Consider the following 17,397-nt stretch of genomic DNA (forward strand, 5'->3'; position numbering starts at 1 on the left):
GATCTCCTTCAATGCTGTCACTTTCCACTGTGTCTTTGTGATGAAATGTCTTTGGCAAAATGGAAGACTGTCGTAGGGCATCTGGGGTCTGGTTTGTACGAAATGCATTGCTTCTGTGGCTTCGTCCCAAATGGATCCCTATCCCCTGTATAATGCAATACTTTTGACCAGGGCCCATAGGGAAACTCTGGTGAAAGTTATGCACTATATATACAGTACCAGTCAAAAGTTTGGACACACCTACTCATTCAAGGGTTTTTCTTTATTTTTACAATTTTCTACATTGTAGAACAATAGTGAAGACATAAAAACTATGAAATAACACATATGGAATCATGTATTAACCAAAACAGTGTTAAACAAATCAAAATACATTTTAGAATTGAGATTCTTCAAAGTAGCCACCCTTTGCCTTGATGACAGCTTTGCACACTCTTGGCATTTTCTCAACCAGCTTCTCTCAATAAACTTGAAGGAGTTCCCACATATGCTGAGCACTTGTTGGTTGCTTTTCCTTCACTCTGCGGTCCAACTCATCCCAAACCATCTCAATTGGGTTGAAGTCAGGTGATTGTGGAGGCCAGGTCATCAGATGCAGCACTCCATGACTTTCCTTGGTCAAATAGCCCTTACAGGTCATTGTCCTGTTGAAAAACAAATTATAGTATCACTAAGCGCAAACCAGATGGGATGGCGTATCGCTGCAGAATGCTGTGGTAGCCATGCTGGTTAAGTGTACCTTGAATTCTAAATAAATCACAGTGTCACCAGCAAAGCTCCCCCACACCATCACACCTCCTCCTCCATGCTTCACGGTGGGAACCACACATGCGGAGATCATCCATTCACCTACTTTGCGTCTCACAAAGCAAAGCAAAAATCTCAAATATGGACTCATCAGACCAAAGGACAGATTTCCACCGGTCTAATGTCCATTGCTCGTGTTTCTTGGCCCAAGAAAGTCTCTTCTGCTTATTGGTGTCCTTTAGTAGTGGTTTCTTTGCAGAAATTTGACCATGAAGGCCTGATTCACGCAGTCTCCTCTGAACAATTGTTGTTGAGATGTGTCTGTTACTTGAACTCTGAAACTTTTTGGGGGGTTGCAATTTCTGAGGCTGGTAACTCTAATGAACTTATCCTCTGCAGCAGAGGTAACTCTGGGTCTTCCTTTCCTGTGGCGGTCCTCATGACAGCCAATTTCATCATAGCACTTGATGGTTTTTGTGACTGCACTTGAGGAAACTTTCACAGTTCTTAAAAATTTCCGCATTGACTGACCTTCATGGCTTAAAGTAATGATGGACTATCATTTCTCTTTGCTTATTTGAGCTGTTCTTGCCATAATATGGACTTGGTATTTTCCCAAATAGGGCTATCTTCTGTATACCACCCCTACCTTGTCACAAGGCACGCCTGCTAATTGAAATGCATTGACTACCTCATGAAGCTGGTTGAGAGAATGCCAAGAGTGTGCAAAGCTGTCATCAAAGCAAAGATTGGCTACTTTTAAGAATCTCAAATATAAAATATATTTTGATTTGTTTAACACTTTTTTGGTTACTACATGATTCCATATGTGTTATTTCATAGTTTTGAAGTCTTCACTATTATTCTACTGTGTAGAACATAGTAAAAATAAAGAAAAACCCTGGAATGAGTAGGTGTGTACAAACTTTTGACTGGTACTGTATGTATAGGTTGGGGCGCAGCCTGTGTGGAAATTAGATGAAACTTCTCAAATGACATTCCACAGTTGAGAAATGTTTCTGGAAGAGAATGTCGATATGAGTCAAGATGGCACATCGAAAGTGAATAGCGTGTTCTATTACTGTACATGAAGGTTGCTTCCCAAATGGCTCCGTATTCCTTATGTAGGCTCTGGTGAAAATAATTGAAGTATATTTATTTATTTATTTATTTCACCTTTATTTAACCAGGTAGGCAAGTTGAGAACAAGTTCTCATTTACAATTGCGACCTGAATAAAGGGAATAGGGTGCCATTTGGGACGCAATCGCAGAGTTACAACAATTGAACACAACACATGAAAACAGGACTTTCTGTTTTTGACAAGAAATCTAGGATATATCTGTGTTGTCTGTATTCACTGAGAATGTTTTGCATGTTCATAATCTTATTCTCTAAATTTGTACAACTATAACCAGGCCATCTTTTGAACCATAGCATTACACAAAACAAACAACAACACATTTGATGTTCAAAGATGTTCGTCCAAGTTAATTATGCATGATTCATCGCTCTTTTCACTCAGAATCCTCAAGTGATGTTTTGTTCCGATATATAGCCTGGCATACATAATAATTCATAACATTTATTCCAAACTGGGTCCTGTGTATTTATCCCTTCAACTTGTTCCCCTTCTGTCAATGTAAACAATAGTTTATTTGTTCAGGGGCCTGATCTGCCTATTAGTGATGGTGAGATATGCTTATGCCGGGCAAGGTTCTTCATATAGACAATTTGTTTATTTCTCAATAAAATGACTTCAGCATCAAAGTGGGCAAAAGACAGACACGAAGTGAGAGCACCTATATTATAATGCCCTCCTCCTCCTCCCCTCCCTCCTCCTCCTCCCTCCCTCCCTCCTCCTCCCTCCCTCCCTCGTCCTCCTCCTCCCCTCCTCCTCCTCCCTCCCCTCCTCCTCCTCCTCCTCCTCCCCTCCTCCTCCTCCTCCTCCCCTCGTCCTCCTCCTCAACCATGCTCCCAAGCAGCACATGAATATGCTCAAATGAAGAAAAGAAAAAGCAATGCACGAAACAACAAAAAAGCCACTTTTTCTTTTGTTGTTTCGCTATGCTCAGCGAATTGCAGACCACAGCAAGAAATTGCGCTTGAATGCAACACGTTACCACTGGTTGCGTCCCAAATTGCACCATATTTCCTATGTATTGCAATATTTGTGTCTTTGATATCCACCTCCAAAAGGGCTACTGGTTGGATGTCATAGCCCACATTGTCTTCCCTCTTCCATGTTGTGACTGTGGAAGTTTCCCCAAGTGTGGTACAGATATAGTTACAGATCTAGGATCAGCTTCACCTCTCACATTACTAACATTAACCATTAGATCAGGGTCTAAGTCTAACTCTTCAACCTACTCTATTGTGGCCTATATTCAGATGGGCCAAAGGGGGCAGCATCATCAGAGAGGTGTCAGGTGACACCTATGAGGTCATTGTGGACCACTCCTTCTTCACCGAGCCTGTCTCCTGTGAGGTCACCAATGCACTGGGCAGTACCAACATCAGCAGGAACGTGGACGTCTACTGTGAGTAGTAGTCCGCAAGTAACACACACACACTACCATGAGTAGTCCCTAAGAAAACACACTCAGGAACTATAACTAGCTAGCTACAGGCAGTTGGAATCACATCCACTACATGGATAGTCCCAAATAGAAGGTTTGTAGATGTTGAGCTAACTGTCAACAAGATTTCAACTAACTATCCACTATCCCTTGCCCTAACCTTATTCCTTACCCTAACGTAACCCTAACTTTAATGCTTACACTAACCGTAACCCTAACCTTAATCCTTACCCTAACCGTAACACTAACACTAACCGTAACCCTAACATAACTCTAACCTTAATCCTAACTGTAACCCTAACCTTAATCCTTACCCTAACCGTAACACTAACACTAACCGTAACCCTAACATAACTCCAACCTTAATCCTAACTGTAACCCTAACCTTAATCCTTACCCTAACCTTAATCCAACTATAACCGTAACCCTAACCTTAATCCTAATCATAACCGTAATGCTAACCCTAACCGTAACCCTAACCTTAATCCTAATCATAACCCTAACCTTAATCTTGATGATAACCATAACCCTAACCTTAATCCTAATCATAACCCTAACCTTAATCCTAATCATAACCCTAACCTTAATCCTAACCATAACCGTAACCCTAACCCCACAACTTGTAATGTATCAACATAGTTGAAGTTATTAGCCTGTTGATACCGTAGCTTGATTATCTGTAGATCATCTATAGATGACTATTCAAATAAAGTGTAACCATTTCTGTTCCTGTGATTCCAGTTGGGCCCAGAATGGCTGCTGAGCCACAGTCCCTACAGGTGGACCAGGGATCAGATGCTATCTTCAACTGTGCCTGGACAGGAAACCCCTCCCTCACCATCGTGTGGATGAAACGCGGCTCTGGAGTGGTAGGAATTGTAATCACCATCATTCTTTCTATTATGCTTCTATTGCCAGTTGCATATTTTGCAAGACCCATTCCCTCTAAAGGGCAATGACATATTCTATTCTGTTCTAATCTATTATATTCAGTTCTAATGAATTGTTATTCTACTCAATTCTATTCTAGTTTATCCTGTTCTAGCCTATCCTGTTCTAGCCTATCCTGTTCTAGCTTATCCTGTTCTATCCTATCCTGTTCTATCCTATCCTGTTCTAGCCTATCCTGTTCTATCCTATCCTGTTTTACCCTATCCTGTTCTAGCCTATCTTGTTCTAGCCTATCCTGTTCTAGCCTATCCTGTTCTATCCTATCCTGTTCTATCCTATCCTGTTCTAGCTTATCCTGTTCTATCCTATCCTGTTTTACCCTATCCTGTTCTAGCCTATCCTGTTCTATCCTATCCTGTTCTAGCCTATCCTGTTCTAGCTTATCCTGTTCTATCCTGTTCTATCCTATCCTGTTCTAGCCTATCCTGTTCTATCCTATCCTGTTCTAGCCTATCCCGTTCTAGCTTATCCTATCCTGTTCTATCCTATCCTGTTCTAGCCTATCCCATTCTAGCTTATCCTGTTCTATCCTATCCTGTTCTAGCCTATCCTGTTCTAGCCTATCCTGTTCTAGCCTATCCTGTTCTAGCCTATCCTGTTCTAGCTTATCCTGTTCTATCCTATCCTGTTCTATCCTATCCTGTTCTATCCTATCCTGTTCTAGCTTATCCTGTTCTATCCTATCCTGTTTTATCCTATCGTGTTCTAGCATATCCTGTTCTATCCTGTTCTATCCTATCCTGTTCTAGTCTATTCTATTGTCTTATTTTATTTTCTATTCTAAGATGTATTCTATTCTACAGGTATTCATTTTTATACTGTGCCAATGCAGCTTTATTCTTCATTCACCTAGAGGTGAATGTCATGTACATGTGCATCAAATATGCTATTCTCTGTATTTATCCAGGAAAAGCTCTTGTCATCAAATTCAGACATTTCAAGAGACTGATAGAAAAACTAGAAAAGGGCCCAGACTCTCAACACATCACACTGTACCTTCATAATGGTATCGGTTAAAAAAGAATCTATTTTACATGGTCCACCGCTTTCAGTCTGTGGTATACGCAATTCCACCCATGCAGTTCATGTTGATATTCTGAAGTTAACATACCCTTTCGTACCGTTTATTAAAGCAGTGGCTCAGGTGGCCTTGCAGACGACTAAGTGTGTGCCGCACTCCTTTTGGTGAGGGCTTATTGGGTTTTCGATTAGCTGATACAGGGGTTGGACGGAAGGACTTGGCTGCAGCCTTGAATAAAGAGACGACCGTTTTATCACCAGTCTGACCTTTGACCTTGATCCTCCACAGGTGCTTAGCAATGAGAACATCCTGACGCTAAAGGCGGTGAGGCAGGAGGATGCTGGGAAGTACGTATGCCGGGCGGTGGTCCCCCGAGTTGGAGCTGGAGAGAAGGAAGTGTCCCTCACTGTGAATGGTAAGTACATTTCACATGTGGATGAATGCTAAATTAATTTCCAAGTTCAATGTGGAAGTTGTTCCAAGCTTAGGGACATGTTTCAGGCTAGCTGGACTCAGGGACAATAAGGTAAAAGCGGAGACATATCTACACTAGGGGAGTCAAAATCAGTGGGTCATAATAACATAGTTTGCATTTGACAGGATGAAAAATAGCATTGATTTACAGCTAGGACTGTAACTTAGTATGTACAAATGAACTGTTAACTATTTGTCACGTCCTGGCCAGTATAAGGTTAATTGGTATTGTAGTTTGGTCAGGACGTGGCAGAGGGTATTTGTTTTATGTGGTTCGGGATGGTGTGTTTGTTGAAGGGGCATTTGATTTAAGTATTCCGGGGTTTTTGGGCACTGTTTGGTTTTCATGTATTCTATGTTGAGTCTAGTATGTCTGTTTCTATGTTTGGTTAATTGGGGTTGGGACTCTCAGTTGAAGGCAGGTGTTGTCTATTTGCCTTTGACTGAGAGTCCCATATATTAGGGTGTGTTTGTGTTTGTCATTGGTGGGAGATTGTTCTGCGTTTAGCCTTATGCTTTGTCAGACTGTTTTTGTCGATCGTATTCCTGTTTGTTATTTTTGTGTTCATTTGGTACTTATTAAAACGTCGAGATGAGCATTCACATACCTGCTGCGTTTTGGTCCTCTTTAACCGACGACAAGCGCGACACTATTTCAATGAAAGGATATCTGTCATATCACAATGGCTGTCAATAATTGTTGATACTCAATTCTTTCATAATATTGCATAACCCTATCCTATTACAGATACGTTTTGATGTCTCCAGGCTTTCTGACATCAAAGCTTAGCCTAAATGTTGTCTTAAGACTAGTGTACTTTCAATTGTTCCTTGTCTTTCAAAGAGGAAATATTTTAAAGATAAACATACTTAACATGTATTTTACATATTAGAAATATGTGTGTTATCTGAAAGGGAATAAAACGGTAATTGTCTGTTAGCGTTTCGTTAATATAATCAATGTCATTGACAATGACTTCACCTAGGAATGAGCATGTTGCACCAGAAATAAACAGCACAGGATAAATGCAACTAAAGGTGATTAAACACGTCTTTACATCGATTGCAAATGGACTAATCTCCCAGCCTTATCTCAGTGGTGTGACAGCTGGCCAAGGCTAAATGAGAAGTTATTGCAACCTTTTTTAACTAATCAATAAATAGTAAACAAAGACAGTTGTTTAATATGCCTGAAGTCAAGGTCACACAATCGATGGCGAGCTCTATTGAATAACTCCTCCATAGAAGAATAATTTCTGAAGCCGGGATATCATCATAAAATTCACGCCACAAGAATATGCAGGGTCGTAGGTAGCACCACAAAATGGCTGACTTGAAATTGTACTTTTTTCCCCCTCTCGCTTGCCAAAGGGGCTCTCTTATTGTCTGCTCTCATTGCAGGTTTAACCAGTTAATGAAAAAGGGTTCTGGAGGCATATAGACTGACTGTTTTGATGAAAGCTTTCACCCTTGAGCCCATACAGTGTAATACAGTTCTGCTGTATTGAACCAATAAGATAGAGGTTTGGCTTTTATGAATTTCTCCTTCTTTGCAAAGGAGGTTTTTTCTCTCCTTGAAGCTTCTGTTAAGAAGTCCATTATTTGACAACCTGAAAAAGTGAAGCATTTGGCCTCATGGGTTTTCGCACGAAACCCACCCATCACCATTGTTTCTAAGCGGAGGCTGATTGGAACGGTTTTGGTTAAGAATGATATTGTATAACTGTTTGGATTCCAGGCTAGTGAATCCTAGTTTCATTCCCCACTCCAATCACAAACAAGTGACACCTCCTCTCCTCTCCTCCAATAAATACATCCGCCCTGTTTTCCTCCTCCGGTGACTCAGGAGAGCTGCTCCAAGATAAAGTAATGGGAAATAAAGTTATCTAATTATAGCACTCTTTTGAGCTTCCACGTCTTTTGTCAGATCTCTCGAGCTCCCCCACAGGGCCCCTGTGTGAATACGTTTGGCTGTATTGAGAAGCCCATTTTGCACTGTAATGTTTGTTATTCTTATGGTCAGTAGTTGTGGAATTTGTAAGAGCTCCTTGACTTGGGAGGCTGTCAACGTCACACTGTGTCAGTCGAAGGTCACACATTTCTAAGGTTTTCTTTCACAGGCGCAGGAGGTGAAATGGAACTAACGCACAGGACTGCGAAGTGGAATTACTTTGTTTTCTCTAGACCTTTATCTAACCCTTCCACTGTCCTCTGCTGCCCACGCAAACCTTCAACACTTTTTCTTCTCTTTCTTAGCCTTTAAGCAATGAAAACAACCTTTTCATCATGCCGTGAATCTCACCTTAAGAAAAACGAATTAAAATCTCATCATGAATAATTGCTCGTCTCCGTTTTATTGTAAACTAGAAAGTATTATAATGCATGTGGCCTTCGCCTTCCCCGCCATCTGATAGGCTGTTGATGTATGTGGGTGTTTTATTGGAATGATTGACTTATTTTCCCTTGGCCATGCTGTAGGTCCTCCCACTATCTCCAGCACCCAGACCCAGCAAGTCCTCTACGGGGAGAAGGGGCAGATCAAGTGTTTCATCCGCAGCACTCCTCCTCCCGACCGCATTGTGAGTAACACATCCCTCCTTCCTTCTAAAAACATGTATTTTATGTTCCAACCAACGAGGGGCCTTATTTGTTTTAACATGATGAAGATGTGTACATGCCTCAAATCAATCATTGACCAATAAATGACTGTGGACATTTGTTATGAATAGAATGTGGAGGTTTGCCTAAATATGGCCAAGGATAGGTGGGGTGGAAACAAAGGATCCCAATGGGGCAAAAGTAGATTAAAAAAACTATATGAGGGAATCCTTGCATACGAAATGATTGGTTACACTTTATTTTGATAGTCCGGATAGTCTACCTTTAGATGTACAAAATTACTTATTGGCTTCCTTACCATTAACAGTATGGATTGCTGTCTTACCTTGTAGACTGTATCGGGTAAGGAAACGATTATGGAATTTTGTAATTTGGGTGAAATATCCCTTTAAAGCAGTGCAAACCAAATGAATGAGCTTGACCTAAAGAAATAAGAAAGTAGGTCATGTGAGGACATCCCTAAGGACTTAACGTAGAATAATCAACGGCAAAGAATATCCTAATGAATATCCTATCCTAAGGTAAACAAGATGGCATAGTCCATAGAGAAAGATCTCATAGACATGTAGGCTAGTAACGAAATACATTAAGGGAAGTGAAGGCAAATCAATAGAAAATTAGAAGTCATTATCCTCATTAAGATAACAGAGTATCAAACCTTTCCTGAAACAGACTAATATTTCCTTCATAGTGGAAATGGAGGGATTCATCCCATTCCTGACGTATACTAATCAGCAGAGGTGGGACCAAGTCACTATTATTCGATACACAAGCAAGTCTTAAGTCACAAGGTCCGAGTCTAAAATTGAGTCCCCGAGTAGAACGGGTCGAGTCTTGAGTCAAGTCCAAGTCGTGCATTCTAAGACAAGTCATGTCGAGTGAAGTTTCAAATCAAGTTAAAAAAAATCTATACATGCAATGACTTGTTCAACTTCAAATCTGTGTCTATTTATTGAGGCTACCAGGCAGCCCTTTTCATTATTTTGTCTACAACACATTTTGAGTATGTAATTGTAAAATAGGGACTTGTAGCAGTCGTAAGGGCATGAAATCAGCAGAAGGCAAGGCAGGTTGACGGGCTTAGAGTGTATACTTATTTACAGGTCACCTCTCCAGCTGCCTTCTAGGCCACCTCTCGATATCATACAAAATATACAAGTAGGTTTACAAAATATCCACGGGCAATAGCCCATTAGAAATAGCCTCTGTATCAGGCTTAGTCTGTTCTGAACGAACACAGGTAGAGGGCAAGTCTGCACAGCCTCCACTTGAGAAACCAAATCAAATCTGTCTAAAAGGAGCTCAAACAGTTACATATAAGCACTTGGCCCAAGACCATACAATTACCCAATTGTCAATTACAACCAATAAACTGGTTCTACAATATAAAAGGCAATTTCCACCTCCATTGGTACATTCGTCTTAATCGGACTTAACGATTATTAATGATATTTCATCACGATTCATAAATAGAACAATAATTGTATCTTATTCACTGTAGACTGCTGACTCCAAAGCATGGCGTTCAGGCCAAGTAGCCTATTTCTATGCACACTGAGGCGCTCCTATTATGCACAACCAGAATGATAGAGACATAAGGACACAGACACAAGGAACGCCGACATAACCCTGGAAATATTAACAAAAGAAACCATACATTGAAGTAAATAAACAGAACTTCTACCTCATGAGTCTTGCGAACGTTAATGTTCACAATAAACATCGGGCCCACTCAGAGGGTAAGAAATGGTAAATGAAAATGTATATCAAACATGAAACAGAAATGTCTTAATTATTGGAATAAATGTTACGGGGATGGAATGATTAAATGCTAGCAATTATTGTAGGATTAGATGGATTAGATTTATTTAACTAGGCAAGTCAGTTAAGAACAAATTCTTATTTTCAATGACGGCCTAGGAACAGTGGATTAACTGCCTTGTTCAGGGGCAGAACGACAGATTTTTACCTTTTCAGCTCGGGGATTCGATCTTGCAACCTTCCAGTTACTAGTCCAACACTCTAACCACTAAGCTACCTGTGAAAGAAACAGCAAACATTTCAACAATAGAACAAAGCGCTCTCCACTGGAGTTTGGAGTGCGCAAGTGAAGAGACGCGCCTATGGCGCATCTTTGTCACAGTAATAATTCATTTCACAAACAAATTCCAGATGCAATCTTCATAAGTAAATGATCCATTTCAAGCTGTTTTAGCATGCCAAAAGACCAATAGGCCTATGCTAGTAATTGTTGCTTGATGCCCCATTGCTGGTGAGCTTGTAAAGTAAACAGTTAATATTCTTGTTCACCAACACATTTTTGGAGCTGCATGTATTATGCCAATCCTCTATGCCTACAATTTGATGTTTGTGCTGTACCCGATCCTATAGGGGAGAGCGGGGATGGTTGTAACACAGGATAGTTGTAACACTTGCAATTCTTCCAATCAGAAGCGAGGTAGAATCATGTGATTCGCTGTGCACATGCTCAGTTTAATCCTAAACCCTCATGTGAAAAAGCAAGTCCCTGTGATAAACTCTGCAGATTCTATTGACAGAAATCTGATTTTGAGGTAAGAAAGTAATTATTTTGACCAAATGTGTTTTTGTGATGCCATCAACTGCTTTGTAGTTCCTTTCATCAAACTTATATCAGGGTTATAATCAGTCTGTGTAGAGATATTTGATGCAAGTTAGCAATGCTAAAGTTTTAACATTTACCTGAAATGGACCTAGCTAATTAATGGCTGCAAGGTTCAGGGTTAGTTGTAACAATTTGTGAGAAGATTTTACAACTAACCCAAGTAAAACTGGATGTTTTCTTTAACTTCCAGCATGCCTAGATCATGGAAAAGAAAGACAGACAGGAGAGTACCTTTCCGCACTTTGAAAAGAGCGTCAAATGATGTAGCAGAGCAGGGGAAGTCCATCAGATCTGTTGCAAAGTATGACATATGTCATGTGACACTGTACAGATTCTGCAAAGAGAGAAAGTAGCTACTGGAGAAGGGGTCTAGAGAGCTTCCTCACGTAGGCTACTTTAGTGGAAACAGGAAACAAGTTGTCCGAGTATTTATTGAGGGCAGCTGATTTATATTATATATTTATTAATGTAATTTTAATTATTTTAATTAATTTATATTAATGTAAATGTAAATATTATGAATTGTCTCCCCGTGAGTTAAGCACTTGATAGGAATTAGTGAGGAGTAAGTCAGGGCAAAGTTAGCAGTTAATGTTGGTGGCAATTAATGTCAAAGGAGGGAGTACCAATGTAAATTATTAAGTATTAAATGGGGGAAGTATTGAACATGTTTTATTCTATTGTTACAGGTCTATTGTTACAGGTCAGGAAATGTGCCTACCTGTACAATATGGTTACAATATGGTTACAAGCATTCTCAGTCATGGGATGAGACCTCTATGGCGGGAGCAGACTGGTTCTCGTCTTACCTAAAGCGATACCCTACTTTCTCCATTAGGAGTGCTGTTGCTGTCCACAAGTTTCAACAGAACAAATGTGGCAAAGTTTTTTAGCAAACTGGGAGAGGTGATAAATAAGTACAGCTTTGATGGCAATGCTATATGGAATGTTGACGAGACAGGAATAATCACACCTGATAGAGTGGTCTCGAAACGTGGCACCAAACAGGTTGGCGCAATCATCTCAGCAGAAAGGGTACGCTCGTGTCAATGACATGTGCTATAAATGCAATAGGAAACTCCCCCCAACTTTTGTTTTCCCACGTAAAAGATACGTTGTACGGGATGGACTAATTGGATGTGTTGGAAGTGGAAATGGATCCGGATGGATGCAGGAGAATGACTTCCTCCTTTTCCTTGAACACTTCGCTAAATATACCGGGTCAGCCTAGAAAAAAGGTAGTTCTTCTCCTTGACAACCCCAGCTCACCGGTCTACCATTGATTTCTGTAGGCACTCAAATCAAATAAAATGTTATTGGTCACATACACGTGATTAGCAGATGTTATTGCGGGTGTAGCGAAATATTTGTGCGTCTAGCTCTGACAGTGCAGTAATATCTAACAAGTAATATCTAACACATTACACAACATATACCCAATACACACAAATCTAAGTAGGAATGAATTAAGACTATATTCATATGGACGAGCGATTACCGAGTGGAACGGATTAAGATACAGTAGAATAGTATAGAAAACAGTTTATTCACATGAGATGAGTAATGCCAGATATGTAAACATTAAGTGACTAAGATACCATAGAATAGTATAGAATACAGTATATAAATATGGGTAATGCCAGATATGTAAACGTTAAGTGACTAAGATACCGTAGAATAGTATAGAATACAGTATATAAATATGAGATGAGTAATGCAAGATATGTAAACATTATTAAGTGACTAAGATACCGTAGAATAGTATAGAATACAGTATATACATATGAGATGAGTAATGCCAGATATGTAAACATTATTAAAGTGACTAGTGTTCCATTCCTTAAAGTCGCAAGTGATTCCTAGTCTATGCCTATAGGCAGCAGCCTCTAATGTGCTAGTGATGGCTGTTTAACAGTCTGATGGCCTTGAGATAGAAGCTATTTTTCAGTCTCTCGGTTCCAGCTTTGATGCACCTGTACTGACCTCGCCTTCTGGATGATAACAAGGTGAACAGACAGAGGCTCGGGTGGTTGATGTCCTTGATGATCTTTTTGGCCTTCCTGTGACATCGAGTGCTGTAGGTGTCCTGGAGGGAGGGTAGTTTTCCCCGGTAATGCGTTGGGCAGACCGCACCACCCTCTGGAGAGCCTTGAGGTTGCAGGCGGTGCAGTTGCCGTACCAGGCGGTGATACAGCCCGACAGTATGCTTTCAATTGTGCATCTGTAAAAATGTGTAAGGGTTATAGGTGACAAGCCAAATTTCTTTAGCTTCCTGACGTTGAAGAGGCTCTGTTGCACCTGACGTTGAAGAGGCTCTGTTGCACACTGTCTGTGTGGGTGATCCAATTCAGTTTGTCAGTGATGTGTACACCAAGGAACTTGAAGCTTTCCACCTTCACTGCTGTCCCGTCAATGTGGATAGGGGGGTGCACCCTCTGCTGTTTCCTGAAGTCTACGATCATCTCCTTTGTTTTGTTGACATTGAGTGAGAGGTAGTTTTCCAGGCACCACACTCTCAGTGCCCTCACCTCCTCCCTGTAGGCTGTCTCATCATCATTGGTAATCAAGCCTACTACTGTTGTGTCATCTGCAAACTTGATGATTGAGTTGGAGACGTGCTTGGCCACTCAGTCATGGTGAACAGGAAGTACAGGACGGGGCTGAGCATGCACCCTTGTGGGGCACCAATGTTGAGGATCAGCGGAGTGGAGAGGATGTTTCCTACCTTCACCGCCTGAGGGGTGGCCCATCAGGAAGTCCAATACCCAGTGTCACAGGGCAGGGTTCAAACCCAGGGCCTCGAGTTTAATGATGAGCTTGGAGGGTACTATGGTGTTGAATGCTGAGCCATAGTCAATAAACAGCATTCTTACATAGGTATTCCTCTTGTCCAGATGGGATAGGGCAGTGTGCAGAGTGATGGAGATTGCATCGTCTATGGATCTATTGGAGCAGTAAGCAAATTAAAGTGGGTCTAGGTTGGCAGGTAAGGGTAAGGTGATATGATCCTTGACAAGTCTCTCAAAGCACAGCATGATCATTCAATTCAGTTACCTTTGCCTTCTTGGGTACAGGAAGAATGCTGGCTATCTTGAAGCATGTGAGGACAGCAGACTGGGATAGGGAGAGATAGAATATGCCCGTAAACAACACATGCTCTGAGGATGCGGCTAGGGATGCCGTCTGGGCCAGCAGCCTTGCGAGGGTTAACACGTTTAAATGTTTTACTCACGTCGGCCACAGAGAAGGAGAGCCCACAGTCCTTGGTAGCGGGCCGCGTCAATAGCACTGTGTTATCCTCAAAGCGTGCAAAGAATGTGTTTAGCCTGTCCGGGAAGAAAGACGTCGGTCTCGGCGACATGGCTGGTTTTCCTTTTGTAGTCCGTGATTGTCTGTAGTCCCTGCCACATACGTCTCATGTCTGAGCCATTGAACTGCGACTACACTTTATCTCTATACTGACATTTACTTTGTTTGATTGCCTTGCGGAGTGAATAACTATGCTCTTTATATTCTGCCATATTACCAGGCCTTTCCATGGTTAAATGCGGTGGTTCACGCTTTCTGTGGCTGGGAAACACCTGATTACTCTTCTGATATCAACCCAGTTGATGTACGCCCCTTCCCAAAAGCAGGGCCTAGGAAAATTACAACAAGGTAGGTAGGAAGAGGAGAAAAACAGATTTTGGAGAATACACCCATCAAGCCATCAAGCAGGCACTGGAAGCAAAGCATAAAAAGTCAAGCACTCAGGAGGCTTATAAAATTGCCCTGCCTAAAAAAACAGCTGGAAAGAAGCAAGCCAAGACAAACCACATTGAACAACAACAAAAAACTGTCCTGCCTAAGAAAAAAGCCAAAACAAAGTATATTGAAGCAGAAGATTCAAACTTCTGCATTGTGTGCATGGAGCACTTTAACAATTCCAAGTCCAAGGAGGTCTGGGATGAGTGCTGGGAATGCAAATTATGGGCCCACCAAGCCTGTACCCCAAGACGGCCATAACACTGTCACAGCTGTGACTCTAATTAAGTCCAACATTCACACACAGAAACACACACAGATACGCACACACACACACGCACACGCACACACACACACACACACACACACACACACACACACACACACACACACACACACACACACACACACACACACACACACACACACCATAAACGTTCAGGTGTTTAGTTTAGCCTAGTTGTTGAGAAAGACCATTTAGTGAAGTGTAAAATAACAAACATTTTATTATTTATATTGATTATTATTTCTGTATATTGATGATTATTTCTGCCAAACAAAATGTTAAACATGGCAATGTTGCTCTCATGGTCTCAATAAAGGTGTTCAATAATTAGTTGCATGTCATGATTTATGCACTTTTTCATTCTGTTACAATTCACCCCAAGCACTGTTACAACTAACCCAGACCATGGGGTAAATTGTAACACTTTACTACTTGTATTTAAGACAACACCATGCATTTGCAGTTTTATTTACATATATAATAACCACACCAATTTGTAAAGGACAGATGTAGGTTGTTTGTATCAGTTTTGAATATACTACCATAACGATCTCTGAGAAACTGAGTAAAAGGTGTAGTGCTACAACCATCCCGGTCTCTCCTAGCTGTACAGCAAATCAGTAATATGTTCCATAGCTCACGCGACCTGTGTTGATTGACAGTTTGGTGGTCCAATCAGAGAGCCGAGTGTGCATTTCACTAGACAATCTGTTGCAGGGCGTTGCTGCGGCTACTGTCTTGTCATGTGACTCGACTCCACAGCTCTGCTAATCAGTTTCCCGTTGTGAGTGAGAGAAGTTCAATATAAATATGCTCTCTATGTGGCTCTCTCCAGGACATGGAGGGCTTACAGATGTCACCCTGTCAAACCAGCAGAGGCTTAGTGGCCCAAATTGAAGCAATCAGATGAGTGATTGGTGTGATCCTTGTTGTGTTCCTAATGGCAACCTATTCCCTATGCAGTATACTACTTTAGACCAATACCTATGGTCAAAATTAGAGCACTATATAGGAAATAGGGTCCCATTTAAGACGTAACACCTGACTTTGTATGCAGATAGTACATTGACAGGCATTTAACCGACCCAAAGGCGGATTATGCCCTTTATCTTTAATGCCCCAATAGGTTGTGTTGGCAGGTTGGTTGGTTTCAGTCAGGTGTGTGTGTGTGTGTGTGTGTGTGTGTGTGTGTGTGTGTGTGTGTGTGTGTGTGTGTGTGTGTGTGTGTGTGTGTGTGTGTGTGTGTGTGTGTGTGTGTGTGTGTGTGTGTGTGTCGAGCATATGTGGCTGTGTTAATGTGTGCTTGTGTCCTCGTCTATACTGTAATGTATAATTCTCATTGCTTTGTCTGCCACAGGCCTGGTCGTGGAAGGAGACAGTCTTGGAGTCGGGGACGTCTGGCCGATACACGGTGGAGACAGTGAGCACTGAGGAGGGGGTCATCTCCACCCTCACCATGAGTAACATCGTCCCTGCTGACTTCCAGACCATCTATAACTGCACCGCCTGGAACAGCTTTGGGTCCGACACAGAGATAATTCGACTGAAGGAACAAGGTACACCAACTCCCTTTGTACCTCTAGTGGCCCCATGTGTGGAATGTTATACATTTTTTTTCATAATTTCATAGTTAAAGTATTTTTTTGTTTTTGAACCCATTACAGTCTAAGCCGGGGCTCTGGTACTGGGGACCTTCAGAAAAGTATTGTGAGGCCTGTGGGTCTCCTAAAGCAAAACAACTAAAATGTACGTATTCGTGAGAGTCCACCTAATATGAGGGTCATCTTAGTTTGAAGCCCAAACTGTTCGGATGCTACAGACAGAAGTTGGCAGATCGGCTATATCAACTTCAGACGAGTCCCAAGAAGCTTGTGGGGGTCGTAGAACAAAACGGAGAACAGTTCGTGAGAGTCATGTTTCTATAATAGTTTGCAGGCCAAACCGTTCGGACGCTACAGATAATTTTGTGAGAAGACAGATTTTTGGGATGTCTCATGGTCTGACAAATAGCGCTCTAGCTCTGTCACCTTTCACCGCAGATGCGGATGTGCGAGATCGGCAGATGCTGTGGATTGAGACGCATCCAATGCAAAAGAGCTATCTCTACATTAAACTGACAGAATTTTATGGGGATTTTATTTGAATGATAATACAATCTAGCACACAACAATGCAATCTCCATATACAAAAATTGGCAGTAGAATGGCCCATACTGAAGAGCCTAGTGACTTTCAACGTGGTCCTGTCATAAGATGCCACCTTCCAACAAGTCAGTTCATCAAATTTCTGCCCTGCTCTAGCTGCCCCGATCAACTGTAAGTGCTGTTATTGTG

General features: G+C 41.5%; 1 protein-coding gene across 1 annotated transcript in view; it reads left to right on the plus strand.

Annotated features, from left to right (window-relative positions):
• Window positions 1-17,397, plus strand: part of kirrel3a (kirre like nephrin family adhesion molecule 3a) — a 281,100-nt gene that overhangs the window by 239,699 nt on the left and 24,004 nt on the right. The window contains exons 7-11 of the mRNA XM_014197820.3: window positions 3,138-3,286; window positions 4,067-4,194; window positions 5,586-5,712; window positions 8,250-8,350; window positions 16,422-16,620. Coding sequence (XP_014053295.1) covers window positions 3,138-3,286; window positions 4,067-4,194; window positions 5,586-5,712; window positions 8,250-8,350; window positions 16,422-16,620 — 704 coding nt within the window. The remainder of the gene's footprint in view (window positions 1-3,137; window positions 3,287-4,066; window positions 4,195-5,585; window positions 5,713-8,249; window positions 8,351-16,421; window positions 16,621-17,397) is intronic.

The sequence above is a fragment of the Salmo salar genome, chromosome 04, assembly GCF_965601325.2.
Source record: "Salmo salar chromosome 04, fSalSal1, whole genome shotgun sequence".
NCBI classification, from domain to species: Eukaryota; Metazoa; Chordata; class Actinopteri; order Salmoniformes; family Salmonidae; genus Salmo; species Salmo salar.